This window comes from Cladophialophora yegresii (genome assembly GCF_000585515.1).
Source record: "Cladophialophora yegresii CBS 114405 chromosome Unknown aczIN-supercont1.4, whole genome shotgun sequence".
In the NCBI taxonomy this organism is placed as follows: domain Eukaryota; kingdom Fungi; phylum Ascomycota; class Eurotiomycetes; order Chaetothyriales; family Herpotrichiellaceae; genus Cladophialophora; species Cladophialophora yegresii.
The window spans coordinates 337,164-364,636 of NW_006913048.1; the positions used below are offsets into that span (position 1 = coordinate 337,164).

At 55.6% G+C, this 27,473-nt stretch overlaps 9 protein-coding genes across 9 annotated transcripts; 3 read left to right on the top strand and 6 right to left on the bottom strand.

The window, feature by feature from the left end:
- Positions 1–261: 261 nt before the first annotated feature.
- Positions 262–2,751, top strand: A1O7_05429 (uncharacterized protein; the record flags this gene model as incomplete). Its single annotated transcript, XM_007759439.1, has 1 exon — positions 262–2,751. The coding sequence occupies one exon, from the start codon at positions 262–264 to the stop codon at positions 2,749–2,751; it is 2,490 nt and encodes an 829-aa protein (XP_007757629.1).
- Positions 2,752–3,641: 890 nt separating this feature from the next.
- On the top strand, positions 3,642–5,908 carry A1O7_05430 (uncharacterized protein; the record flags this gene model as incomplete). Its single annotated transcript, XM_007759440.1, has 2 exons — positions 3,642–3,670; positions 3,721–5,908. 2 exons carry the CDS (start codon positions 3,642–3,644, stop codon positions 5,906–5,908), a joined length of 2,217 nt encoding a protein of 738 aa, XP_007757630.1.
- Positions 5,909–6,963: 1,055 nt separating this feature from the next.
- Positions 6,964–8,340, bottom strand: A1O7_05431 (uncharacterized protein; the record flags this gene model as incomplete). Its single annotated transcript, XM_007759441.1, has 1 exon — positions 6,964–8,340. One exon carries the CDS (start codon positions 8,338–8,340, stop codon positions 6,964–6,966), a length of 1,377 nt encoding a protein of 458 aa, XP_007757631.1.
- A 1,293-nt stretch (positions 8,341–9,633) lies between these two features.
- On the top strand, positions 9,634–11,313 carry A1O7_05432 (uncharacterized protein; the record flags this gene model as incomplete). The annotated part of the gene is made up of 2 exons (XM_007759442.1): positions 9,634–10,856; positions 10,983–11,313. The coding sequence occupies 2 exons, from the start codon at positions 9,634–9,636 to the stop codon at positions 11,311–11,313; spliced, it is 1,554 nt and encodes a 517-aa protein (XP_007757632.1).
- Positions 11,314–12,518: 1,205 nt separating this feature from the next.
- A1O7_05433 (uncharacterized protein) lies at positions 12,519–13,019 on the bottom strand (the record flags this gene model as incomplete). Its single annotated transcript, XM_007759443.1, has 1 exon — positions 12,519–13,019. The coding sequence occupies one exon, from the start codon at positions 13,017–13,019 to the stop codon at positions 12,519–12,521; it is 501 nt and encodes a 166-aa protein (XP_007757633.1).
- A 516-nt stretch (positions 13,020–13,535) lies between these two features.
- On the bottom strand, positions 13,536–17,563 carry A1O7_05434 (uncharacterized protein; the record flags this gene model as incomplete). Its single annotated transcript, XM_007759444.1, has 2 exons — positions 13,536–17,448; positions 17,514–17,563. The coding sequence occupies 2 exons, from the start codon at positions 17,561–17,563 to the stop codon at positions 13,536–13,538; spliced, it is 3,963 nt and encodes a 1,320-aa protein (XP_007757634.1).
- Positions 17,564–18,427: 864 nt separating this feature from the next.
- A1O7_05435 (L-lactate dehydrogenase (cytochrome)) lies at positions 18,428–20,003 on the bottom strand (the record flags this gene model as incomplete). Its single annotated transcript, XM_007759445.1, has 2 exons — positions 18,428–19,818; positions 19,871–20,003. 2 exons carry the CDS (start codon positions 20,001–20,003, stop codon positions 18,428–18,430), a joined length of 1,524 nt encoding a protein of 507 aa, XP_007757635.1.
- A 1,271-nt stretch (positions 20,004–21,274) lies between these two features.
- A1O7_05436 (uncharacterized protein) lies at positions 21,275–21,639 on the bottom strand (the record flags this gene model as incomplete). The annotated part of the gene is made up of 2 exons (XM_007759446.1): positions 21,275–21,360; positions 21,456–21,639. The coding sequence occupies 2 exons, from the start codon at positions 21,637–21,639 to the stop codon at positions 21,275–21,277; spliced, it is 270 nt and encodes an 89-aa protein (XP_007757636.1).
- Positions 21,640–23,390: 1,751 nt separating this feature from the next.
- A1O7_05437 (uncharacterized protein) lies at positions 23,391–27,464 on the bottom strand (the record flags this gene model as incomplete). The annotated part of the gene is made up of 1 exon (XM_007759447.1): positions 23,391–27,464. One exon carries the CDS (start codon positions 27,462–27,464, stop codon positions 23,391–23,393), a length of 4,074 nt encoding a protein of 1,357 aa, XP_007757637.1.
- Positions 27,465–27,473: the final 9 nt, after the last annotated feature.

Genomic DNA, 27,473 nt, shown 5'->3' on the forward strand with positions numbered 1-27,473 from the left:
GACTACTCGCTTCCCCAGCAAGCCTGCCACCCCCTTTGAATCCGTGTCGACCATACTTGGCCTACCGGGCAATCAGCGCGTCTAACGTCGCACCCCTCAAGATTCAGCGCAGGTGGATGGGTACCACAATATTCGTCGAGGCTTAGGGTGCCGCAGCAACTTTCAAAAAAGAGGTGCGGCAGAAAGTCGTTGGAAATATCAAGCCCGTGCATCTCAGTAATACCTCGATTTTGAGTGTCGCTTCAATACCCCTAGCCCAGCATGGCGAACATCAACGTCGGAGACTCTGTCATGGTGCCCGGAGACATGTACGGCACGGTCAAGTTCATCGGACCGGTGGCCGGCAAGAAAGGAACATTTGCAGGAGTCCAACTAGCGACAGAATACGCCGGGCGAGGCAAAAACTCAGGCGAAGTAGATGGCAAACACTATTTCCGAACCACAATCCCCGGTTCGGGCATATTCCTCCCACTTGAAAAAGCAGTCAAGAAACCTGGCAGCGCAGGTGGCGGCGGAAGCGTAGGATTGGGACTCAGCGGCATGAGAGCGAGTCCCGGACCCGGGACGCCGCGACTGGCCAGTTTTAATCAGGGTGGAAGGACACCTGGCGCAGGGACAACAGGCATGGCGAAGCCCGGTTTCAGCCAATCCATCGGCCCTGGAGCAATGAGACCGTCGGGCGCGGCTAGCCCAGGACTCAAGCCACCACTCAGAAGAGAATCGCTTCCACGACCATCGAGTCCGCTCCGGAAAGTGAACACCCCAACTCCCAGAAGTCTGGCGACGCCAAAGACGAGGCCTAGTGGCATCGGGCTGGCCAAAAGCACAAACGGAGGCGCAGTCGGCGGACCCTATGCCCGACCGGGTCAACGGAACAACTTCAGCCAGAGTCTGCGGCAAGGCAGCTCAGTATCAGCAGCCAGTCCCTCCTCCTCCCTGGGCCCTGAATCGAGCTTCGATGAAATTCCGGAAAATGAAGCGGAGTTCACACCCACACCGACGCCAAACTTCAGCAGAAAACCGGGAGCCGAAGCCGACACCGAAAAATACGAGGCCAAGATACAAGAGCTCAATGAAGAACTCACTGAAGCCAGACGGCAAATCCGGGATCAGAGCACCAATTTTGTCGAGATGGAGCGCAATTTCAATGAGATCCAGAAACTGATGCCCAGTTTAGAGGAAGGGAAACAGACACGCCAGGGTGGAGAAGACGAGGAGGACTTGCCGCGTGATATCGTCTCTCTCCGCGACGCCTTGCGGGAGAAGAATGACAAGATCAAACTGTTGACTGCGGAATTCGATGCCAACCGGGCAGATTTCCGATCTACAATCGACACCCTGGAAACGGCAAGTTCTGAGACTGAACGAGTCTATGAGAAGAGGGTAGATGAACTCCTCGAGGAAGTCCGCAACCTTCAGGATCGTTCCGAGGACGTCGAAACTGTGGCTCAACAGCTTAAGCAGTTGGAAGAGCTCGTGCAAGAGCTCGAAGAGGGCTTGGAAGACGCGCGGAGAGGAGAAGCAGAAGCCAGAGGAGAGGTAGAATTCTTGCGCGGCGAGGTCGAGCGGTCGCGAAGCGAGCTGCGTCGAGAACGTGAACGGATGAAGACGGAGGAACAGCTAAACGGCGGTGGTGGGTACTCTTCGTCCTCGGATGTTCAAGCCCTTGAAGCGCAAATCATGGCCAAAGACGACGAGATTCGCGGCCTGAAAGTCATCATCCAGAACCTCAATGCCGCCAGCCCCAAGCGACCAAATGGCGCAATTTCTGGAATTGGAAATGGACACCAACGCAACGACAGCACGGCCGTAGAGGACGCGTTGCAAAGACAAATCCGCGATCTGGAACAGCTCCTGCAGCAGAAATCTGCGCATGAAGAGGAACTTGCGCAGGAAGTGAAGCACTTGAGGAGTAGCGTGACGCTGAGCAAGTTTCCCATGCCGGTGGGCGGAGCAGCGTTTGGATTGCATACCGCTATGCGGAGTCCTCACTCGAGAGGCAACAGTCATGAATTGGATCGAAAGCATCTCAGCACTGGCACGGTAGGGAGTCAGCGGACTGTCGTGCTTGGCCCGAAGAAGAACGGTGGGACTGTCCACGAAAGAAAAGATAGCCAACCAGTGGGGCCGGAGAGTTGGCATGATGCTCCGTCTCGAGGCGCTTCTCCTACACAGCGCAACCATGGAGAACGCGAGCGGTCGGATGACGGGGTCACGGACGTGAGCGCGACCGAAAGTACAGCGCTGTGGTGTGAAATCTGCGAGGAAGGAGGGCACGACATCCTCACGTGTTCAAACATGTTTGGTCCGGGCAAGAAGGGCTTGACTAGCCAAACATCTTCGCCCCGGAAACCCGGCAAGGAGGCGCCAAGTGGTCAATATGAGGAGGAGCGGCCTTCGGCCCCCGTCGACCTGGACAGACCTGCTCCGCTGATGAGTCGAAAATTCATGAACAACGCCATCGCCTCAGCCATCAATCCGACATTCAATCCTCCTCCGGAGGAAGATCTACCCGCGACGCCTCGTCAAGCCGATGACCCTGGACGCCCGGAGACACCGCCTCCCGTCGACGAACCGATCGCCTCCGCTGCGCCCGCTACTGGGTCTTCGAAGCTGGTCGAAGGAACAGGCGCGCAAGCGGGCATGTTAGCCGGCCGGACGACGGGGGTCATAGACCCCGAGAAATGGTGCGCATTGTGTGAAAAGGACGGGCATGACAGTGTGGATTGCCCGGTCGAGGAGGCGTTTTAGGGGATGCTAGAACCTCGGCGGCGAGAAGCCTCGAAGATTTCTACCGACTACGGTCACATCTCTCCTGACCATGGTCACATCTACTGCTAGGCGCGGGTGAAATATTTTCCGAGCATGAATGGACACTGGGGAGGCCGTCCGTGACGGCTCCTCCTGGGTCGAGGTCGGACCAAGGGCTGGATGTCCTGAGGTCACGATATGTGGGCAAGCTGGTGACTTGGAGAGTCTGGGGATGTATAAAAGATGACGGGATGGGCTCTCTCTGGGTGTATCAATGGTGCCTAATGCTATATAATTCTGAGGTTTTCTTTTCGAGGTGTATCAATGAGTTGGCTCTGCAGTGGCTGGACCCGCACGTGACACAGGGTCACCCGCTACGACCGGAACGGGAGATATATTCATCCGGACTGTGCTTCCTATTTCACCCGAGCGCTCTCTCGCAAGCGGTCGGCTGAATATTTCGTTGCTCCGAAGCCTTGTCTGCCGCATATACTGATTCGACCTCAATCTTCCCTTCTCCCCTGTCGCTCCAACGTCCCTCTGCGAGAGATATCACAATGGCGGTGACCGGCGAGCCCAGGACGATCTCCACGCTCAGCATGGGCACGTGCGGGCCCACACCGCGGACGCACCAATCCGCAGGCCACGCGCTGAACAGGGCTAGCTTCCCCCCGCGTTTCCGTTGGCCAGAGGCCAGACAGGCTCAGACTCAACTCACCGTACTCGTACTGTAGCCTCACCACAGACTCTCGACCCACGCCGCGTCAAGAAGGAGAGTCTGAACACTCGAAGTGGTTGTTAGGAGTCGGCCGCTGTGTAAGTCAGTTTCGCCGTTCCATCATCCTCGTGTTCCGGCCCTGTTCAGTTCCAGCCTCGCTGGCGTCGAAGCCATGACTATCCGCAAGCAATATACACCTGAGTAAGCTGCTTGCCACACTATCAACGTGTTTGTCTATTCACGTCCTCTAGGGTCCTCTTGAGCGCGCCGCGCAGGTCGGCGGCCATCCCCAGTCCAGATGGCAAGCTCGCGCTGTTCACACAGTCGAGCTATTCATTCGACACGCACACGCGGACGAGTGAGATCCGGGCGCTCGATCTGACTCAAGGCACCGAAGCCACGATCACCAAGGACGCCAAGGCCAGCGAGCCGCGATGGCTGGGGAGTGGCTACGAGGTCGTCTGGCTCAAGGAGACCGAGAACGGCAACACGAATTTTGTCGTCACCGACGCCACGCTGCCAGGCAAGTCCTACACGGCCGGCACGGTGGCGGGGCCCGTATCCAGTCTCAAACTTTTTGTGATTGAGCCGGGCAAAGTCGCGCTCGCGGTCGCGGGCCAAGCGAATCCTGATGGAAGCCTGTTCAACCCCAAGGACGCGCCCAAGGCGCACACCTCGGCGCGGGTGTATGACTCGCTGTTCGTGCGGCATTGGGACTCGTGGGTGACGGAGCAGCGCAATTCCTTGTTCACGGCTGTCCTGCAGAAGGCGCAGCCCGTGGTCACGTCGCGGCAGGGCCGGTATGGCTTGCATGGCTTCAAGAATGCGCTCGTGGGCACGAACCTGGAATGTCCCATCCCGCCGTTTGGCGGGGTCGATCACTTCGACATTGGCCCGACCGGGTTGGTCATTGTGGCCAAGGACCCTCTGTTGGATCCCGCCACGCATACAAAGTGTGACGCGTGGTTCATCCCGAAGAAAGATTGGTTAGATGTGGTGGCTCCTCCGCCGAGTTTCCACAAGTTGCACTTCCCCGGGCTCGACGGCGCGGCGTCGTCCCCGGTCTTTTCGCCAAACGGGCAGTCGATGGCGTTCCTGCAGATGGCGACGGACGGGTACGAGAGCGACAAGAACCGCGTCGTCCTCGTGCAGGGGCTGAACGGGCTGTCGACAGGCGAGAGCGTGTCGCTCTCGGAGCTGATGCGCACGCCCGACGGCCACTGCGGCTGGGACCGGTCGCCGACCGCGATGAAGTGGTCTGCGGACGGCAACATGCTGTTACTCGAGGCCGAGGATACGGGCCGGGGATGCCTCTTCGCGCTCGACTTGCACGCCAACGCCGGTCAAGAATGGCGCCCCCGCCAGCTCACGCACAGCGGGTACATCATCGACTTTGCGCCCCTTTCGGCCCAGTCGAATTTGTTACTCGTGTCGAGCAACAACTTGGTGGATAACAGCGTGTACACGCTGGTCAACCCCGACCCCTTGCTCTCTGGCCCTCCGGTCGTGATCTCCTCGCTCAGCAGGAACGGCTCCATGTTCGGCCTCTCGCCGGAACAGGTCTCCTCAATCTGGTGGAACGGCGCCAACGACCACCCGGTGCACGCATGGATGATGCGCCCGTCCTTCTTCCGCGCCGACCAGACGTACCCACTCGCGTACCTGATCCACGGCGGACCCCAAGGGGCATGGAACGACCAGTGGTCCACGCGCTGGAACCCGGCCGTCTTCGCCGAGCAAGGGTACGTCGTGGTGTGTCCCAACCCGACGGGCTCGACGGGCTACGGCCAGCGCTTCACGGACGCGATCCGCAACCAATGGGGCGGCCTGCCGTACGACGACCTGGCCCGCGGGTTTGAGTACATCCGCTCCGAGTTGCCGTTTGTGGACACCTCGCGCAGCGTGGCCCTGGGGGCCTCGTACGGCGGCTACATGATGAACTGGATGCAAGGGCACGCGCTGGGCCGGCAGTTCAAGGCGCTGGTGTGCCACGACGGCGTCTTCAGCATGACGGGCCAACTGGCCAGCGAGGAGCAGTATTTCCCGCTGCACGACCTGGGGGGGCCCCTCTGGGAGCGCCAGGAGGTGTACGACAGGTGGGACCCCTCGAGGTTTCTCAAGCACTGGGACACGCCCATGCTCGTCATCCACAACGAGCTGGATTATCGACTTACCATCTCCGAGGGCCTGGCGGCGTTCAACGCGCTGCAGATGAAGGGCATCGAGTCGCGGTTTTTGAGTTTCCCGGACGAGAACCATTGGGTGTTGAAGCCGGAGAATAGTCTGGTGTGGCATCTCGTGGTGATCAATTGGATTAATCGGTTTGTCGGGCTGCCCCGGGTCGTGGACAGACAGGGTCGTGATGGGAGTGGGTTTTGCAGGAGGGAGAGTCGGCGTGTTTGGCCTAAGCGGCAGGGGAGTTCCAAGCTGGAGCAGTAGCACTCAGTCAGTCTGTGACATGCGTTCGGGGACGTGCGCAGTTGTGGCGGCCGGAGTGATGGGCGTTGTGCGTTGTGGGAATGCTAGGGGCTAGGGGCCATGGGCATGGATGGAAAGGAGTGCGGCTTATCAGTGAACCAATCAGTCTATCAACGAGACTGAACGAGAGATTGAATGACTCGCGTTCGGTACGCAGTTGTGGGGCGGACTGATGGGCGTTGTGCGTTGCGCGTTCGGTGAAGGCTAAGAGCCATGGTATGGAAAGGCATGCGGCTTAATATATGGACTTAGGTGAACCTGTGTGTGTGTGTGTGTGTGTGTGTGTGTGTGTGTGTGTGTGTGTGTGTGTGTGTGTGTGTGTGTGTGTGTGTGTGTGTGTGTAGCAGCATGGACCGAGCGTGCTCTGTTTCATCTCCTATTATATACTCTTGTGTTCTGTTGCTTTACTCTATACGCTATATTAATACTATATCTCATCTCATCTCAATCATCTTCACCTCGTCTTAATCACTTATTACTTATGTTATTGCATCCCGGAGAACAGTCGACTAATAGCCTGAGGTTGCCAGCCACTGTAACATAAGATAGACGATACAAGCTCACGGATCAGATGGTAATATACATGATACATGATACATGATACTATACATCGTACGCAACGTATGCGACCTTGTACCTCGGTATCTCGATCATGGCGGCATCACACCCGTTACAAGCAAGACAAGGTAGTCATAGTCTCTCCGTGTCTATAGACGATATGCTCAAAGCCAAAAGCACCCGACTCCGTCTCAACAGAGACCCCAAGCGTCATGCGAGACTAGCTAGGAACACATCCTCTTGAAGAGACGCCGAACTGGACAACACAGAACACAACATGACATGACCCGGACTTTTGGGTAGTTAATGGTGACGGCAACAGCGTCCGTCATTGCCCCGTCCATGACCGCTAAACTCAAAGACCCTCAAACATATCATCCACATATGATTCTACCGTCCTAGCCTCCACCAAATTCAGTCTGGGAAAAAGGAGTGCACAAGGCCCTCACGTGTCCGCGTTACACAACCTGAACGCCAAACTTCCACACCTGCCGCACCGTCAGATCACCGTCAAGACCTTCCTCGAGCACCACCAAATCGGCATCCATGCCGACCTCGAGTCTGCCCTTGCGGCTCTCCACGTCCTTGCCCAGCATCTTGGCCGGCGTGCTCGTCACCGTCTCGAGCACCTTGGCCGTCCCGCAGCCGGTCCAGCGCTTGAAGTTGTTGACACAGTCGATCAGGTCGACCACACTGCCGGCAATGCGGCCGTTGCTCTCCAACTTTAGGACTTTGCCTTCCTTGATGAAGCGATCCTCACCGCGCCACGAATACGCTCCGTCAGGACAGCCCGCGAATTTTTGCGCGTCAGTAACGAGAATGGCGCCTTCCGGATGTGATGAGTACGCGATCCTGAGGGTCTGAGGGGACAGGTGGATACCGTCGGCGATGAGGCCGAAAAAGGGCTGTCGGTAGCGGCGCTCCGAGTCCTCGATCTCGGACATGGTTGTGCTGATGCTGAGACTCGAGCGAGGAGACGAGCGCCGGGATGAGCGCGGCGAGCGGACCGGAGAAGTCGACGCGCTGGCTGGCCGACTTGCTTTGGGGGTTGTGACGGGGCTGGAGGGTGTGGACTGGCCGAGGAGGCCGAAGATGCCCGGGTCGCGGTGGCCGAATGGCCGCATCGCGTTGAAAAGGTGTGTCACCATCGTGGCGCCGGCTGCCATGGCAGATTGTGCTTGCTCGAAGGTGGCGTCCGAGTGGCCGACGGAGAAGACGATGCCGCGAGCGACGAAATCGGAGATCAGCGACATCATGGCGCCGCGCTCCGGTGCAGCCGTGATATAGCGGACGTTGCGCAGGTTGTCGGCGCCGTAGCACTCCTCGATGTCTTCCCAAGACTGGGCTTCCTGGAGGACGTCCTTATTGTGGATGCCGTTTCGCACTGGCGAGAGAAAGGGGCCTTCGATATGCGCCCCGAGGCTCTCGCAGCCTTTACTGGCATCTCTATCGTCTGTCGGGGGGCCGAGATGAGGTAGCACGGCGCGATACGCCTCGAGCTTGGTGCTGATGACGGTTGGGACAAAGGATGTGAGACCGGTCTTGATCATCCGCTGGGCTGTGTCCACGAGTTTCGAGGCGAACTCGGCGTCGGGTGTCGAGAAGTCAAAGTTGTGGTATCCATTGATCTGCACATCGATGAAGCCTGGCGACAATATTCGGCCTTCAAGGTCCACGGTCTTGTCGGGTCGCAGGTGTGACGAGTAGAAGGCTGATTGGGGGCTGATGATGTGTCCGGTCTCTGACGACACCCAGAGGTCGCCAGATACCAGCTGGCCATGCTTGAGGAGATAGCCGTTTGTGAACTTGGTAACACCAGGGTATGACGTCGGCATGGCGAGGGATGGGATGATAAGGCTCGGGAGATAGGGAACAGATGGCAGAACACGAGGCAACTACACCAAAGGAAGGGACGATTGCTTGTAGGTTGACCCTACGAGAATAGGGAAGGGAAATCCAGCAACAGCCATCGACCAGAATAATATGCCTGCGCTGATGTTGTAACCCCAGATGGCAGCCAGGGTCACGTCATACAATCAGTTTTCTTCGCCTGTGACAAAGATGTAGACCGAACATTCTACTGGGCTTGAGGCTCGAGGATCCGCCTGGCCGACGGCAGCCTACGGAATTGAGCGCGACTGACAAAGGGAAAAGAGTTCGTGGGAAGTTCGCAGCAAGGCGCGTGCCTGGAGAACGATAGGCGAGGCTTGCAAGCCGGTGTCATGGCGGAAGAAGACGCTCCTGTCATGTTGCAGCGTGCAGGCACGTTTGGCCACGACGGCGACACAATGGTGACAATTTGGTGGTACGCAGGGAGCTTGTTCGCAGTGAGATTCGAGTCTCGAGACTCACGACTGAGGTAGTCCAGAGTCAGCGGCGTGGATGCAACGATGGCAGACGAGATCTGGATGAATGAGACGTTGTGTTGGCGGGAGTACGGAGTAATAGGGTAGCATCTGGACAGCAGGTGAATGCAACGTCAAGGCGGAGCGAGAATGCGACACTGCAATCTCGGGGCTATCTCGATCACGTGCGTTGGCTACAGAAAGCGTGCCCGTAGCCGCAATTCGTCCCTGGTGTCTCTATCTCGCTCCCTGGTCAGCATGGAATCTGGAGAAGCGACCAACACGCGCTCAGTGGTTATTGGAGCTAGCTGTCGCGTGCTTCCACCCCCCTCCCTTTGTTCCGATGCTCCTGTTGCTGCACTCCTGTGCGACAATGCTACGGCTCTATCTCTCTATCGCGTGCTGCGTTTGACCTGCTGATATTCGAGGTACTGTAACCGTGGCCTAGCGTGCCTTAGTCCTCTTGTCGTGTTGTTCATACCACCTCCTGACTGTCCTTGCAACCAGCCAGTCACTTGTATATCACTCCTCTCAGCGCCTCCCCAGAGTCCTCCCTCCCCAGTACACGCGACACCCCAGCTCCAGGTCTGCGAGCTCAAGCTCTAAGCTCCACTAGGAAGCAGCCCCGAGACGCCGCAAGGTTGCCGGACCCAGTCATCTCCGCCCGCCACTAATTCACATACCCACCCTACCACAGTAGATCTAGAGCCTCACTCGCAGCGCTGATCTTTCTCACTTCTCTCTCTCTCACTCCTCTTTCCTTCTTCCACACGACCATCTGCAATGTCCGACATCTCCAACGAGAAGATGGCGGCCACCGAGAAGACGACGACTGGTACCGACTCACCGCCACCGGAAATCCATGGCGAAGACATCCACCACCAAGAAGGCCCGGCGTGGATGTACCGCAAACTGAAGCTCGGACCCATCACTCTCCCCAACTACGCGTCGCCGCCGTTCCAGATCGTTTTCGTGGCGCTCGTCTGCTTCCTGTGCCCGGGCATGTTCAACGCCGTGAACGGGTTGGGAGCTGCGGGCCAGGTCGGCGCGCACGACATCAACAACGCCAACACGGCCGTGTACTCTACCTTCTCCGTCGTGGGCTTCTTCGCGGGCAGCATCGCCAACCGGATCGGCCTGCGCCTGACGCTGGGCCTCGGCGGGTTTGGGTACGCGCTCTACATTGCCTCGATCCTGTCGTACAACCACAACCAGAACGCCGGGTTCTTGATCTTCGCCGGCAGTCTGCTCGGCGTGTGCGCCGGTCTCCTCTGGACCGCCCAGGGGGCCGTCATGATGGCGTACCCGCCTGAAGGTTCCAAAGGCAAATACATCGCGGCCTTCTGGGGCATCTTCAACCTCGGGGCGGTGATTGGCGCGCTGATCCCGCTGGGCCAGAACCTGCACTCGACCAGCGACAAAGTGCAGGACGGCACGTACATTGCCTTTATCGTGCTCATGGCGTGTGGCTTCGTCCTGGCGGGCTTCCTGTGCAACCCGTTCTTCGTGCGGCGGTCCGACGGGAGCCGCGTCATCATGATGAAGAACCCGACGTGGAAGTCCGAGATCACGGGCATGTTCCAGGTGCTGCTGACCGACTGGTACATTGTGCTCATGTTCCCCATGTTTTTCGCGTCCAACTGGTTCTACACGTACCACTTCCAGGACGTCAACCTGCCGAGTTTCAACATCCGCACCCGCGCCCTCAACAACGTGCTGTACTACCTCGCGCAGATCATCGGCGCCTGGATCTTCGGCTTCCTGCTGGACACGACCTACCTACGCCGCACCACGCGCGCGAAAGTCGTCATGGTCGCCCTGTTCGTGCTGACGTTCGTCATCTGGGGCGGCGGCTACGACTTCCAGAAGGGATACACCCGCGAGAGCACGCTGGGCGACGACAACTTTGTGCCCAAGGACTTTACGGACCCGGGCTACGTGGGACCCATGTTCTTGTACATGTTTTACGGGGCTTATGACTCGGTGTGGCAGACGACGAGTTATTGGTAAGTCCGCCCACTCTCCGTATACGTCCCCGCCTGCCTGTCCTTATCTGTGCCTGTTTCTGCATATTGTCTCTTTCCGCCGTCCCAGCCTCTCCCCTCGACGACGTCTCATACTAACGTGTGTAGGCTGATGGGGGCCCTCACCAACAATGGCCGCAAACTCGCCTGCTTCACGGGCTTCTACAAGGGCATTCAATCCGCGGGCGGCGCCATCTCGCCGCAACTCGACGCCAACGGCGTGTCGTTCATGGCCCAGTTCGCCACAAACTGGGGCATGTTGGCCGGCTCGCTCGTCATCGCCTCGCCCGTCATCTGGCTCAAGGTCAAGGACACGACCGACATCGACGAGGACCTGAAGTTCACCGACGAGACGCGCGCCGATGTGCTCCCGCCTGCGCCTGCGGGGGCCGTGCCCGCGGCGGAGGTGGGTATGGCGGAACGGACGGAGAAGTTGTGACGTGGAGCGCTCTGACTTCTGTGTTGATCCGGCTCGTTTGGTTGAGGCCATGTTTGCGTCGTCGGTAAACGCGCACACACAGACAGAGGTGGGGGCCAAAGGTTGTGCGAATATGTGGGGACTGGCGGAGCGGGTTTCCGTGACGGCGATGGCACAGAAATAATAATGGGGCATAGGAATGGTCATCATTGGGAAAGTCTTGGTTGCCTGCCTGCCTGCCTCACTCTCTCCCTCTTCTCTCTCCTTCCCATACTGTCCTGTGTCTTGTGGAACGGGAAAGCAAGGGGCGCAGGAGCCTCGACAATCTCATACTGTCTTGCGCCTGACGAAAACGGAAAGGGAGAGGCGTAGGAGGTTGAACGTGCCCTGTGAACACGGGGAATAAAGGGGCGCGGGAGATTGACGATCGCACACTATCCCATGCCTTAGAAAACCGGGGATCGAGAGGTTGACGATCCCATGGTGTCTGTCCTGCGCGCCTTATGAAACCGCGAACAGAACAGGCGCAGGGGGTCCGAATGGGCTTATGCATCGGCCCTACCGGGAATCTCGAAAGACATATCCACAGTCCTACTTTGCCTGGAAGCATCGCGTCTGCGTCAGGGAGTTCAAGTCGAGGTTCCAATTGAGCGAAGTGTGTTTTTGGCTTTTAAGGAGCCCGTATACCAGGTACCACGGCTAGTCTAGGCCATGCTTATGCTGATGTACCTTCTGCTCTTCGATCACGATAATGTCCCTGGTTGGCCTGCTCTAGCCTGTTTTCCTTCTCTCACCTCGTGGGTGTCCTGTCATGGTCGATATGCCCTGCTTTACTTCTCTCGCCATGTTCTGTCCCAGTCTGGTTGGCATGCCCTGCCTGTTCTGGAGGGCACTTGCCTCAATGCCCTCCCATTCTCCCCAACTAGAGGAGGTAGGATTCCTGCAGTATGACTGCCCTCTGGCAGGCATGGCAAGCGTGGCACCAATGAGACAGAAATTTGCGCAGTTGACCCCAGTGGGTGACTTGATCTCTTTCGTACTAAGCATTCTGTCGTCTAGCTGAACACGTGGTCTAACTTAGCATCTGGTCGGATGCAGAAGTGCAAGATTCGCTCGTTGGCTCCATGATATCGCACAACTGACAGTCATACGTGTCGTCCCAGTCACGATCGGCCCTACCAACACATTGATATTTCTGGGCGTGTCAGCATCAAGTGTACCCGCAATCAGAGCGTGATAGTGCCGAGTTCTTGCGACTCCTGTCGTTCTTCTAACTCGGAGTCGTTCTCTTCGACCTTCGTCGCGTTCGCCCGAAAGCGTTTCCTTGCCGCTTCCACTTGCCCCAATTGCTCGTCGACCGCCTCTTGTGCACGTCTCTTACGTCGATCGTTGGGCAACCCGCATGTCGTTTCAAAAGCTGCCTCGCATTCGTGTACTTTCGCCAGGGCACGCTGTAGTTCTCCCTTGAGGAGGCTAATGGTATCCATTTGTCGAATCTCGGTCACTCGCTCCATGAAGCGCTTGCTGCCGGAGGCGATAGTAGATTTGTCCAATACGACGATGTTGGCTTTTTCTGAGGTTGGGGCTATCCAGACATCGTCGAGAAGTTCATCGAAGGCCTGTTTCGTGTGTGGTTCAGTCCGGTCCGCTGAGCTTGCAGCTCCAACTAGCTCCTCAACTAGAGAAGAGAAACGACCTCGACCGTTCATAGCCGGGGGTTTCGACATGTCCCTATGTGACCAATCAATACCGCACAATACCCACGGGCTGATAAGGCTCACGTAGCTTGCTTGAGACTTGAAGGTAGTTGCTCTTTGCCACCAGCTTGGCTTGTCCTGACCATCCTGAAGGTGGCGGCGTTGTGAGTGCTCTTGGAGGATAGCCAGTGTGGTGAGACTAGAAAGAATGGCGGTAGAGGGACTGGGTGGGGGTGAAAAGAGTTTGAGGTGAGGATGAAATCAAGTCCCCTTGAACCGGGACGTGCCTGCCAAGAAGAAATTCACCGACAAGAAGGCAGGACCCTAGAATGCAGTTGAGATACTGGCGACATCTGAGAGTATCAGTGGCCCAGATTGTTGAAAGATCCACGAAAGTGAGGCCAATCCCTCTTCAATAGCCTAGGGCATGGAGACTGAAGAGTAAGCCAAGTAAGCTGAGCACAAGGCCAAAATCGACCTTGCCTCAGTCTCCTGCTCCTCTTACTTGTCCCTCACTTCGTCGAATGGCTGCTCCCTCTTGTCTGTTCACGAATTGTCCTCCTGGCTGTCTCGACTCCTTGTCGTAGCCAGAGCCACCTGTTCCGCAACACCTCCCGCATTTTCCGTACCCCCAGACGTCGTCTGTGGTTTCCGGGTTTCGTCAATCTTCTCATTGAGGGACAGACCCAAAGCAGCCGCCGTGCTCGGTGAAGTGATAGATCCCGGCTCCAGCTCTGGGCCTTCTTCAACATCGCTCGCTGTGTTGTGTCTGGGCGTATTCGTCCCTGCGGAGGAGTGCGAAAGCGGCTCCAGCTCAGCAGGTTCTGCCGACAGAGGCATATCTGGTGTAGTAATCATGTGTTCGGACTCTTTTCCTTTCCCGTTGCCTTTGCCCTTGGTTCTGCTCAGCTTAGTACTGGCCGGACTCACTGTGAGTGGACCGTTGGAAATCTTCTCTGCTGGCGTCCTTCCAGTCTCCGAGTCACTGGGGCCCGACTCGACATCAAAGTCGATGTTGAACTTTCGATTGAGTTCACCTCTGTACCTCGCTTTCCGTATCTCCTGCAACAGCCCGTCCTCGTCCTCGTCCTCCTCGCCGTCATCGCCGCCCTCGAAGAAGCGGTCGCTCCACCGTGCACTGTCTTGCCTTGCGAGTCTTGACAGTGCCGCCCTACCAGAGTTCATGCTGTGATAGCTCTCGCCCGTAGCACTAACTCGGGAAACAAGCTCCGAGACATCGTCTCTTGCCTCACGAGCCTCAGAGTCGGTACGCTTCGTCCGCCCTGCTGTAGCCGCCGTTGGACTATCATGCTTTTTCCATGTCGTGCTCAGCTTCTGGAAGTCGGTCTGCAGAGCTTCGACTTCTTCAGGACTGGCCTCTTCGACCCCAATATTATCAGTGGTTTTCGTCCTCTTGCTGCTGATGGCATTCCCTTCTTCCTTCTCGTCGGGCAGCTCCCTTTGCCCGCGAACACTTTCACCTCTTTGCTCGCCACGAGTGAGCGGCTCCTCCTGTGCAATCGCCCTTTCAACGTTCTCCTCATCCTCGTCCCTCGTTTTCGCGGCTGCTGTATAGGCAAAATGAGTGTCGCACAGGTGCCGGACGACAGGCCAGCCGTAGGCATTAGCAAACATGCGCCGCACGACCAGGTTATTGTGCGCGTCAGGTTCCAGCCGCACCAGGACCTTTCGCCATGACAGATCCTTGTGGTAAGCTCGAGCGATCTTCTCCTCGATCTTCATATTACCCACATCGTGGGTTTGAGGTTGAATGTGGTCTGGTTTCGACTGCGAAGGTGGTCCAGAGTGATTGGCTGACGCAGGACGAGGGACTGAAGGAGATGCCGGGCCTGGTGAGAGCTGTGACGACGAAGATGCTTGAGCTGCAAGATTGGACGCGGAACGTCTAATCCCGAATGTCCGCGGGGGTTTAGCTGGCGGTGGTGGGATGTCTCCAGGATGGTAGACTCGATCGTGAAATATTGTCCTCGGCCGGGCAGCAGGGTCAAGTATGAAGTCCTTGGGCGGCAGTGGTGGGTTCAGGAGATCTCCTGCTGACTCAAAAAACGTTGTCCTGGGAGGTGCTTCAACGTTCGCGTTGCCATCGTCTGTAGAACCATTGCTGAATAGCGATGCTCCTCGGACAGGGGCTTTGCCAGCAGCACTGCTCGTTCCCCCATCTTGAGATTTTTCTCTTGGAGGCTCTTCGGATTCAGATTCTCCTTGCTGATAAGACATTGTTTGACCTCTCTTGTAAATCTTCTGTGTCCTCTTGGGACTCCGAGAGGGGCTGCCTGGAGGTGTCTTTTGCCTTCCTGCATGTGGCTTGAAGAAATTCAAAACTTCCGTCCATAGATTCGGTGCCGACGTGGCACCTGCACCAGATCGAACATCTGTGCGTCCCGCGACAGGGCTTTCGTTCCTCTCCAAGAACTGGTTGTCTTCGGGTTCCGACGCTCGCTGATCGTGATCGAAGCCTTCACTTGTCTCCGCTTGGGGCACCTTTGATTCAGGGTCTGAAGACGACTTTCCGGCCTTGCCCATGTCGTCGCCACTATCGCTAAACAGATTTTGCCACGTTAAGGTCTTTCTCGTCTCGCTGGCATTGTGGCCCAGCATTTCCGCCCAACCCCACCCGACCATCGTGCCAACGAGGCCGCTCTCTCGTCTCGCTTTCTCGACACGACCAAGGCCCCGCCAGTCCAAGAAAAGCAGACAGGAAGTTCTCAATGGCACAATGCCGTCGTTGACCACATTGGAATACACGGTGCGGTTGCGAAACTTCTTCAGCGCCACATGCGCCGGTCCAGTGGGGAGGATCCTGAGCAAAGGCTTCGCAGCAGGGTCGGACTCGTCTGGTGATTTCTTGTTGGCTTCATTTGTGAAATTAGCGACCACGGCTCCCCAACCGCTTTTTGCTAGCGTTGGCGCTCGCCACGTGAGACCGAGGTCTTGACCAGTCCGTCCTACAAGTCCAAAATCTAGAGCGAACTTTACGTAGACGGGATTCTCATTGCTCAACCCCAAGAAAGGAGAAGCCAAAGCGACGAAATTGATTGGCTTGATGAGGTCGAAGAACTCGGGTGAGTGCTTCTGAATGTAGGCTATTGCGTATGTTTGGATCAGGCCACCCAAGGAGTGCGCGATGAAGCTGATGGATGTGATGCGGTAAGGGAGATTGTGGGACCGGTGGTTTTCGTCCTTGATGATGCTACTGTTCTTGTGTGCTGGCTGGGTACTACCCTGGTCTTGCGGACCAGGCGTCTTCGACATGGGCGCGGATAGCGATTTCGACAGAGATTTGTTCATGGAGGATTTGACGGGCAGGTATGGCTGATCCGGGTAGGTGATAGAGAGGACGTATTTCGCGAAACGCTTGCCCAGGTATTGGATCCCCTTCTCGGTCTTGACCGTGTTGCCGGTAAAACCTCGTACGTAAACCTCTTCCTCATCTTCCTCTTCGGCTTCCTCTTCTTTTTCATCCTCTGTCGACGTGCTCGGACCCGGGTCGTTTCCAACAGTGTCACCTAGAATAGCTGCATCCGGCACCGACTTCGCCCTTTGGTCAACTGCTGTTCGGCCGAAGTCATTCTCCCTTGCCATGCGTCTTGCCCTCAACTCTTCTCGTCGTTTTTTAGCGTCTTCTTTGGCCTGCCTCGCTGCACTGTCAATGCTCTCTTTCATGAAAAGCATATCCGCACCGACGTTACTGTGAATACCATGCGTTAGCAGAACCAAGTGGATCTTCTTCTGGGTCCTCTGCTTCTTCTCCGGTTTCGCGGCCGCGTCTCGCTTGTCACCGTGCTGCGGGCCCTGCTCTATGGCCACTTGCGACTGACCCTGGTCGTCTGTCTCCCATTCTGGAAATGGAGGGGTGTTCCAAAGACTTTCGGTATCATCCACGGCCAGCCTGATTGCCTTGGAGAAGACGCCCTTGTGATGCGCTGGTGTAGATTTTGAACGGCCCCTCTGGTGATCTTCGAGCTTGCCCGGAGCGCCCTGACCAGATCCAATGACACCGTGAAATCCCAAATCCACAGACTTCTCATCTCGTCCCACCAGAAGCTCATACTCGACGCTGGCTGTCTTGGAGAATATAATCTGCGAAGCGACCTCTATTATCCACGTGAAGGACTTCCTCTCGCCCCCACCCTTGAGCCTGTTGTCGGTGCTGTATCTTTGGGCATCCTCCCTTACTTCCTCTGGCACCGTGAGCTTAGCAGTCCAATGTCCTCCCGCTTTCAGTTGTGGTTCAAAGTCTGGCGCTCCCTCGGTATGCACAGTCTCGTGTTTTCGGAATGGGTTGAATGTCGATGGGTAGCATGCAACGTATAGAGTGTACGGGCCATGCAGGTATGCCGCGCGGAGTGGTGCGGCGACTGTGTTCTTGATCTTGACATGGAGGTGAGTCGGAGGAGGGAGGATGCGGTCGAGGCTGGGAGTGTAGGTCACGGTATATCTGCAGTTTCCCGCCCTCGATCAGTACACGTACAGCGGTGGGCTTGAAGAAGTTGACTTCCTCACCTTACAACCTCACCGACCTTCACGGCGCCGGTTTGGTGGATGATCAGCATATTCCCGGACCGTCGGCATACTCGGGTTGGACAGGATAGCGTTCAGATTCGAGACATGTTCGAGATCCTTGACACGGTCTAATGCTGCAGTGCATGTCACTACAGCCGCATGATAAAGATCACCGGATCCAGGGCACATGAATTCGTCCTTTGGCGTGCACAAGGCAGTACCCATGTACACAGGCACGACAGGACCAGCGTGTCAGGCGCGCCGGTCTTCTGAGGCACAACTTATGACATAATAACCCATCTCGATAATGTCCCATTCTACGTCTTACCGTTTAGTAGTATATAACCCAAGCCTTTTTCAGTTAGTGATTTCTTGAGCTGCCACGAGCCCTATCAATGCCAGCTCGATCAAAGTACTCCGTACCTCTTTCCGTCTCGTGCAGAAGAGCCTGCTTGGGACCCGGTATACAAACAGTTTTCCAGATGCAGGAGTAAACTCTATGTCATGAAGTCTAAACTAAAGTATACATACTATAGTCCCGAGGTAGTGGTCATCTCACTTTCAGTATGTGCTCTTAAGCTATTCGGTGTGCATCGCATTTGGTACCAGCAGTGTACACGCATGAACGTTTTTCTAGCTGCCTCGAACCCGGACTTCCAATACATGAGCAAGTTGTCTGGGATGAAGAAGCCCTTTTTTCTGAAGAAGATTGATTTGAGCAAAGAGCAAGAGCAAATGCCTAGATCTGATACATCTGACACAATTCATCTTCCCCCAATGCAGCTCCTTGGACTCTACCCTCTCCCGGTATTTACTGGTGGTGGTCCCCACTAGGAGCATTGTACAGTACACGAAATCCCGGTCAAATGCCGCTGTTATGCCTGCTTCCGAACTCCACTGTATATTGAAACAAATCACAGTCTTGCCTTCAGCATCTCGTTCGGAGTAATCAGTGGATCGTAAGCACGGATGCCAAGTGTATCCTGGGGGACGATGGCCGTGTGGGTCCTCAAACCGGCGGTATCAACCATGTCGGGCGTCAGATCTTCAACCTTCGACGCGCCAATGAGGCGCATGTTCATCACCATCTCATCCTTCAGAAGCTGCATTGCGCGGTCCACGCCAGGCAGACCGTAGGACGACATCGCGAAGAGGAACGGTCGACCGATACCCACACCCTTGGCACCGAGACACAACGCCTTGATGATGTCCGTTGCACGGCGGACACCTCCGTCGATGAAGATCTCGATCTTGTCCTGCAAGCCTCGCTCACGGAGAACAGGCATGACCTCGGAAAGAACCTCGATGCCAGAGCGGGCAAAATCCAGTTGGCGACCGCCATGATTGGAAAGCACAACGCCGTGCACGCCAGCCTCGATGGCTTTGAGGACGTCCTCTACCCGTTGGACACCCTTGAGGATAATGGGCATCTTGGTGATGCTCAAGAACCAGGGGATATCTTTCCAGCTGAGGCTGGGGTCGATGAAGCTGGAAATAGCTCGGGCCGCACCTTGCGATCGGTCAACGTTCTCCCCACTCGTGTTCTGGACGTTGGAGCCGGTGTCGTCAAACTTGCTACGCATATCCTTTTCTCTTCGTCCGAGCTGGGGAGCATCGACGGTGATGAAAAGGCCTTTGCAGCCTCGAGCCTCGGCATGTTTGACAATCTTTTCCGTGATCGCTCGGTCTTTGTTGACGTATAGTTGCAGCCATTGACATTGGTCGCCTTCCTTGGCATCGCAGATCTCGTCAAAGCTGCACGAGGCCAGAGTCGGAATCATCTGGATGACATTGTGCTTCCTTGCACCTCTCGTGAGAACGACCTCACCCTCTGGGTTTCCCAGTTTGCCCAGAGCGGTGGCTGTGACATAGAAGGGGATGTCACACCTCGTGCCGAGCATGGTTGTGCTGATGTCTACGTTCTCAACATCAACGAGTACCCTTGGCCTGAACCAGATCTTGTGGAAGGCCGAATGGTTTTCTCTCATGGTGATTTCGTCATCGGCACCAGAGCTGTAATACGCCCACGCGGGCTTCTTCATGACATGTCTGGCGACACTTTCGAAATCCATCAAGTTGTAGCATGCTTCCAGAGGTGGCATATTCTTGATGCGCTCCTGCCTTGCCTGCTCTTCCGGGCTCTCTTCCTTCTCTTCTTGCTGAACCGTCTCCATGTTCACAGCCCCCAGATGTTTCTCCTTCGGCAGATACTTGTCCAAAGTATCTGGGGGGTGAATGGGATCGAACTCCTCAGTAGCATCTTTGCCCGCATACTTCAGGATGATCTTGGGACCACCGGGGTGCTCTAGACCGACGTCAGTAAGCTTCGATGGAGAAAGTGGAAGGTCAATGCAAACCTGGCAGGAATTCTGTCACATCGTATGCTTTGCCGTGTACAATGACCCAACACGAATCTCGCGAATTGTGCTTTGCCACTTCATCGCCAGTTATTGTGCCAACATCGGGCCTTTCACCTTCGTCGTGGTTCATGTTGAATTGGTCCGGTCGGCGAGCAGAGGCTGTCGTTCCACGTCGGGGTCAGGTCGTTGGGGCACCTCAGCGCGTGGGGTAGGCGAGAAGAAGACGATGCCAAAGGCGAGGACAACAAGAAGGCCAAAGAGAAGTATAAATGCTGGCGCGAAGCTCTGCAAATCGGTATGTCTGAGCAGGGACTTTCTTGTCTGGACCTGGGAGTGATCCATCTAGCCGGCGGCTGATTGGCGGATTCACAGCGATCGAATGTAATTGTGTTGCGGGGAAAAGAACGAGTCGGTCATGACGCCGTGGTCTTCACGCCGCCCGCCGCCACTGACGACCTGCAGCTTGGCCGGCAGTCGCATCGACACGAGCTCACTTGTTAAGAGTTCGTATTACCGATGCCTCCGTCCTCCAAGGCGGCTTTCTGTGCCACAGATCCAGGTGGGGCTAAATCTTGTGGAAGCCTCTCTGAACAGGTATGACCTATCATTGCAGCACTATCATGGGTTCTCTGGGTACGGTTCGATTTATATAACATGTTTTGCATGCTTCGCACAAACCCACTCAAGTTTTTGAACATTCATGAGGCTCTAGGGAGCCGGACTCAACTGTCGCGGGTAACTCGACGAATGTCATTACTGCCATCGAGATTGATTTGCGGGCGACTTGCTCGGATAGCTATGACGGAGTTGGGTTGAGGAACAATAAAGAAAAGGACATCGGACAGCGCGGTTAGATCCTCTTTCGTGGATGCATAATTGAGCGTTGATGAGAGGTGCACATGAGAAAAATCGATCCCAGTTGGCAGAGAGCATGGTTTCAGGTAGTTGGCTGAGGGCAGCTAACGTCAAGGCACGAGGCACGGTTCTGCAACTCGATACCCTCGCTTTGCTTCGCTACGATACAGTAGACGGATTGCCGAGAGCAGAGTCCCTCTTGATTGAATCCATACATGGTTTCGGAAAACTTACAGGTGGCTTTCACCTTCCTCTTCGGCCTCTTCGCCCACCTCCTACCAGACCTTGCCTGATTGTTATTGCCACCTCAGAGACAGGAACCAGATGCATCACGACCAGATGACCCGCCACATGTAGATGATAGTTCACCTGGAAGGGGAGAGAAGGGGGAGCCCATCGAAGCACAACATCCAGCTATTGTGTTCCTACACCCCCTCTTCACGCCGCTGCGTGCTTCGCTAACACAGCCCGGTAAGCTCTCTGCTCCTGAAGTGGCAGTCTCGACTCTCGACGAAGTGGGTTACAACAGCATCACTTGCGCGCAAGTCACGCCGCCTTGCCCTTTGATTGGATGAGCCCGTGAAGAACCTGGCGTCTGACTCGCATGAACGCGTCGATGCCCATGAGGCAGGCTACAGTAGGGGTGAGTCAAAGTCAGCCACCACTCAAGCCGCCAGCCGGCACGAAGGCACCCAATCCTTCATAGACGCAGTTACTTGAGACTCACCGAGTATCAGATACGGCACATAAAGCCCGTACAAATCATTCTTCTGCGCCGAAGTGTACGTCGTCCACGAAGAAATGTCCGCGAGGCACGTGAGCGTCGTGATGGCGACTTCTAGCGCGAAGACGAGGAGATTGAGCGGGACGAGGGGATGGTCTGCGCAGACGTAGCGAGGAGATATTAGCATGGTGCAGTGCTTTGCAAGAGACTGTATTGGAGGCGCTTGTGATCCAGCCTTGGTACTGTATCGGACTCACCATTCCACAAGCCCCACCCTAACCACAAACTAACAGGTACATGATACACCAGCTCAAGCCACATGTAGACCGTGAACCAGGCTGGCGGGGACGTGAAGAATTGATCTTGAAACCGTTCGAGGTGGTAGGAGACTAACGTGCGAGAGATCGGTGTGACCAGGAAGGAAGGGAGGATGGAAGAGAGGTCGATCACTAAAGGACAGTCAGCGGTGGGCGCGCATCGATGTGAAGCTAGGCCCGAGTTGGGAGAGATCAGGGAGAGAGGTAAAGGAAGAGAAGAGACAATAACAGCCAGTATGTGGCGCGACTGAACGCCAGATCCGTTTTCAGTCTCCTGAACTTCTCAGCTCATGCTGGACATCATCCAGAGGTCCTCTCCAGATCTCCTCTGTCGACTCTTTTTCGATGACAAGCGCACCTCTGGCATGATCCCTGCAGTACTGCACCCTGTACCCAAGGGCTTCCACGCAAACAGACACAAAGTACCAGCCAGCAAGTAGTATACCAGCGCGCCATCATAGGACCCAATCCCCCGAACCCGATCTCAGAAAGGATATAAAGGCGAGCATGTAGAGAACCATCTCGGTAGAATAGGACCCAAGGTTGGATCCCAATCTTGGAAGAGATACAAGCGCAAGCAGAAGATGGAGAACCGTCTGAGAAGGAACACATACGCAAAACAGAAAATAGAAACCATCTCATCTTACGCACAAAACATGATCGGCACATGCACGACAAAGAACACGAGGTACAAGATATCCAGCTTCCTCGCGGTCAGGGGCCGGCGTGGCGTTTTAAAAGTCGCCATTACGAGGTGTCTGTGTTGTCTTTTGTGCCGTGTAAAGCCGAGTTGAGTGAGCTGAGTTGAGTTGAGATGTGTTGTGCTTGACTCGCGGTGATGTAGTCGTATTCCCACGCCCTTCTACTGCGTACCTGGTACTGTAGCCACGTTGACTCGGCTTGCTGGTGTCTAGGGACTCGACCCTCTCTACCTTTGGCCTGTAGACTACTGTAGCTTGGGCGTGGAAGCTGAGCACAGGTAGCAAGTCGGCGTTGTCGCGCGTCCCGCCAAAAAAGGGAGAAGTTCGAAGTCAAGGGCGGACGAAAGTAGGTGTACAGCAGGCGCGCGTTCGAGCAGAGAAAGGATGTCCTCAAAATCCCGGGGCATCAAAGAAGATGCTCAGCAGGCAGGGTCACGACGGACATGCTCCGAAGAAAAGTCGGAAAGAGACACGATGCTGGAAGCTGGAGCTGGTAGGGTCTAGGATGTAGTTGGCGCAGCAAAGGAGCAAGCAGCCTTTGCCTGATTAGGGATGTTTCAGGCCTCCTACGGAGAACATATCCAGAGACGTGACCATCTCGAAGAGACTTGTTTTAAACAGGTCTATCAGGATTGTTCCCGCGAGGCGCAAGGCCGGGGATTGTTATGGCCACGGGAGGCGAGGGAGATGTTGATATATACAGTATGCTTGAGTCCCATATGACTGCCTCGTCACACGAGCCTCGCTTGCAGCGGCAGTCTATTAATTACAGGAATGGAACAATAGCATATGGGCACTAATTAACTGACGATTTTTCACGATTCATTGAGATTGTTCGGCCGCTTTTTGTGCTACATCCAATATGCCGGTTGCTTCACGGAGGTCAATCGCGTCTTCGTACAAAGCCATGTTCTCCCTTCTCACCCGAGGAACTGTGCAAACCTCTGAACCACCTCCCGGGCCAACCTCGTCGTCTCCTCATCCAATCCTGCAGCATGTCCCTGCTGCAACATGGCTTCCATTGTCTCCTGCACCCTGCTTGCTGAGGCCTCGCTACCAAAGAGTACGGTGCCTGCTCTCGTCGACTCATGAAACCACTTGCCGACCACGTATGCGAGGTCGCTGGCAATGTATTTGCGACTCGAGCCCACAAAGGGCGCTTCGCCCGAGAAGAACCTCATCTCCAGAACCTCGAAGAGCCGTTCGCAGGGGACTTCAAGCGACAGGAAAATATCGACAACCCAGTGCGGCGGTGCGACATTGCGTTGATGTTCGAATGAGTATTTCTCTAGGATCGGCAGTAGTGTGTGCACGGGGAAGGTCGTTTCAGACACACGCAACTTGCTTCCTAGACTTCTCACTTCCTCGGCAATGGCCTCAAAAGGTAAGCAGGTCTGATCTTGTTCGGTCTTGTCGTGCACCGACTGAAGGAGCTGTTGCCATGTTTGCTTGATCTGTGCTGGGTCACGATGATCGGCGGTTTGGTAGATGAGGAGGCAAAGGTCATAATAGCCGGCGTTATCGGCATAGTTGTTGTACAAGGTAGTGATGTCCAGGATCTGGCCATTCACCTGGTCCAGGACTTCTTGTCTTCGGTCGTCTCCGAGTCGAGCATCATCCTGTAGGCGTTGAAGGATTTCGTCTTGGATGGTTGCAATCTCTAGTAGCTCGGAGATTTCTTGCAACAGTTGTTGCTTCATCTTGCGGTTGCCCCCAGGCGTATATGTCGACGCATTCGCCCTCGCTCTGCTGAGGTATTCAATCCGCTTCTCCAGAGAAATCGGAAACGAACTTCTCGCCAGCTGCAGTTGAATTTTTGCCGCCTCGGAGAATTGGTTGGCCTGACCATAGTATTTCCACAGCAGATCCGCATAGAGGATATCTTCCGATGACCTCCGTTGGAGATATGTGACAATGAACGGAGATTCTGTTGCGAGAAGGCGATCGTACCACTTTTGCTGCAGATACCAATCGTAGAGATTCGTCAAGAATGCCTCATCCTTCGAACGGTTGATCACATCGTATGCCTCATTTCTCCTTGTGGCGGATATTGTGGGCTGGCCGTCGACGAAGCCAGGACCCTGCTCCGCATTCTGATCGACGGCCGCGATCACAGCATGAACAAGATCATAGCATTGGCTTCTGAGGTCGAACTTGGCTTTCCGCGCGTCTGCGTCTGGTCGACCTTCAGCCATCCAGGACAGGGCTTCATTGGCCTTGTCTTTCTCATGTGCGACCCGGAGCACAAGTTGTATTGCCCCAGCATAGAACTGCAGAGCGGTGTATTGTTTCGCAGCGGATTCCAGATAGTCATAAGGTAGAGAATGTGCCACTTGCTCGAAGAGCTTCAGGCTTTCGTTGAGGAGGTTTCGTTGTACCTCTGAATTCATCTCGGCCTCTGTAGCTCGTCTCAGCTGCTCTTGTGCCTTGAAAATCACAACATCGTCCGAGCTGCAGAAGCTTCCACATTTTCTGCGGAGAGCTTCAGCCACGGTCTCGACATTCGAACCCTTGGCTATATTTCGATTGACAATAGCCTTTACTAGTTCTTTTGCAAGTTCGTAGCCCTTCTTTGTGGTGAAGAGTTCCTCGAAAGTCAACTTCAGCATTTCAGGCCTGGAAGCTTCAGGAAGCAAAGGCACTATCTCGGCCACTCTCTCTTCAAACAGGACAAGAACGAATGAGATGCCTTCGATCGTGTCAGATGTGAATTTGACCATGGCATGCAAGGCACGGTGCTCGCCTTTCAAAGCGATCTCGTCATCTTTCGTGCTTGTGCTGTTGAGGTCATCGGGCCCGCTGAGGCCCTTGATGAAGCTTTTGTTTGTCTGGAAGAATCGCTGGAGAGCAGACAGTGCTTCCTGGACATCTCTCAATTTTTCCAGGGGCACCGCAGGCGCTATAGAGTATCCTGCCGGGGTAGTCACTTCTGAAGCGATCGCGTTCTTCCACGTCGATCTTAATATGCGTGACAGGTACAGAGCGATAGCTGCATGACGAGGCGAAGGACGTACGGCGTCAATGAGAGGCATGGATCTGTCAGTGATGGAGTTCTGGTTTATGCTCGGTTTTCCGCCGTGCTCAATGAAGGCCTTGCGAGCAAGTTCAAGGACTTCTGGATCATTAATCCGGAGCATTTGAGCATTGCCCGTGTCTTCCATTCCTTGGCCGCAAGCCACCGCAAGTGCTGTCGCCAGGGTCTCAGTTCTCCCGTACGTTCGGATGAAGTTGGTGATTTCGTGCTGGAACCCCTCTGGGCCACCACCTATGCGAGTCAAAGACGCAAAGACATCGACTAAGCGCCTTCTTCTGATAACATGAATGCCTGTGTTTGTCAATATCGCAATTTCTGGAACCGGCTTGTCGAACTGCACCGCTAGGTCGTTGCCAAATCCAACTGGGTTCGAAATCGGGGCAGAGTATGGTGTGACCAGACCTACATCTTCTGCCCGGCTACGGAGCTCGAGCCACATGGCAGACTCAGAGGTCCGACTTGGTTGGCCAGGCTCAGAGCTTCTTAGCAGCCTGCCTGCATCCGGAGCAGAGATGAACAAGTTATCAGAAGGCGAATCCTGCCGACTAGCCACGAAGCAAAAGAAGTACCCAGGCGGAAATCGCGCGGCAAGACCAGTATACGTCAATGTCCTGATGGGTTGATGGACGTTTACCGTCCCTCCAACCCCGACTCCAGTATTCTGCGACATGGGTGGAACCTTGACATGCTGTGCTTGCACACTGATCGGAGCACCAGATCGAGCGGGCGCGCCGTAACTGTAACTTGTGGCGCTCTTGGCACTTAGATAGATGCGATAGCCGGTCACCGTGGTAGCCACAAGATGATACCTCGAAGCTTCAGAAGCTGGGATGGGTGATATCGACACGATCGTGGCTCGGTTGTTCAGTGTCTCACTCTGGTTGATGATGTGGCCGATGTTGTCGTAGATTTCAGCAGCAGGTTTGGTGACCAGTAGCGGTAAACCACCTTCAGGTTTGATGTGGAAGACGCGGATATTGGAGGCGGAAGAGAGTGTATACAGCAGGTCCCTGCTGTCGTCGACCACAATTTGCTTCACAGATTCTTTCTGACCGCCACTGAAGCTGCTGAACGTCCAGGTCAAGGATTTGGTGGCACCACTTGTGTGGCAGATCTTGGAACATTTGCTTGCAAACCACCGATCTTCTTGCTGATATGTCAGCTCGTAGATATCATTGTCCGTCCGTCCACCAAAGAATATCCTTCCCGTCTTTTCAGAGGCCGCGATAACGCTGACGTCAAGGCCTTTGACCGAGACCGACATGCCCGTCTGGAACAGAGAGAGACCAGCAGATGCGCCGCCAGTCGGATCCTTTCCCAGCCCCAACAAGAAGACATCCGCAGTTGTTGCAATGGCGATGATGTTGGTGATGTGTGGTAGGAAGACGCCGGCACGAGGCTTTGCCAGCTTGACAGAGAGGATACTGTGCGGCTGCCCTTCGAAACCCAGGAGATCCGGCTTCGATACAGTGTAATCCCAGATGTACAGGGCATTGTCAATCGTTGTCCATGCCATCCTCAATTCAGCGAACAGACCCATGCTCGTGGACAGCTGCGCATTGTTGTATTGCTCAAATATCTCGTCTGGGATTCTGTATGTGCCAGCCTTCTGGAACGGTGCCCATGTCGTGGAGGATTGGACTTCATAGTCCGCGGAGTAGCCTTGGGTGAGGTAATTGTCGACCTCTGGGAACCGCGATTCCTGCGACAAGGACTCATTGATGGCGCGTGCAGCTCGTTCGGCGGGTTCGAGGGCTTCTGGCGGTCGTATTGATGGCTGAGCCACAGTTCCTGCGGGAGTCGTGGTGACGAGGCTGGTGGAGGATTGAGAAGGCACGAGCGACTGCCGAGGAGGTGTCTGGAAGGACGAGGCGGTCGTCAGTGAAGGGCGCGGCGCTGGAGTCTGAGGCCATATTCCTGGTACAGGCCGCACTGGCGTCTGCTGGACTACCGAGCCCATGTTTGGCGG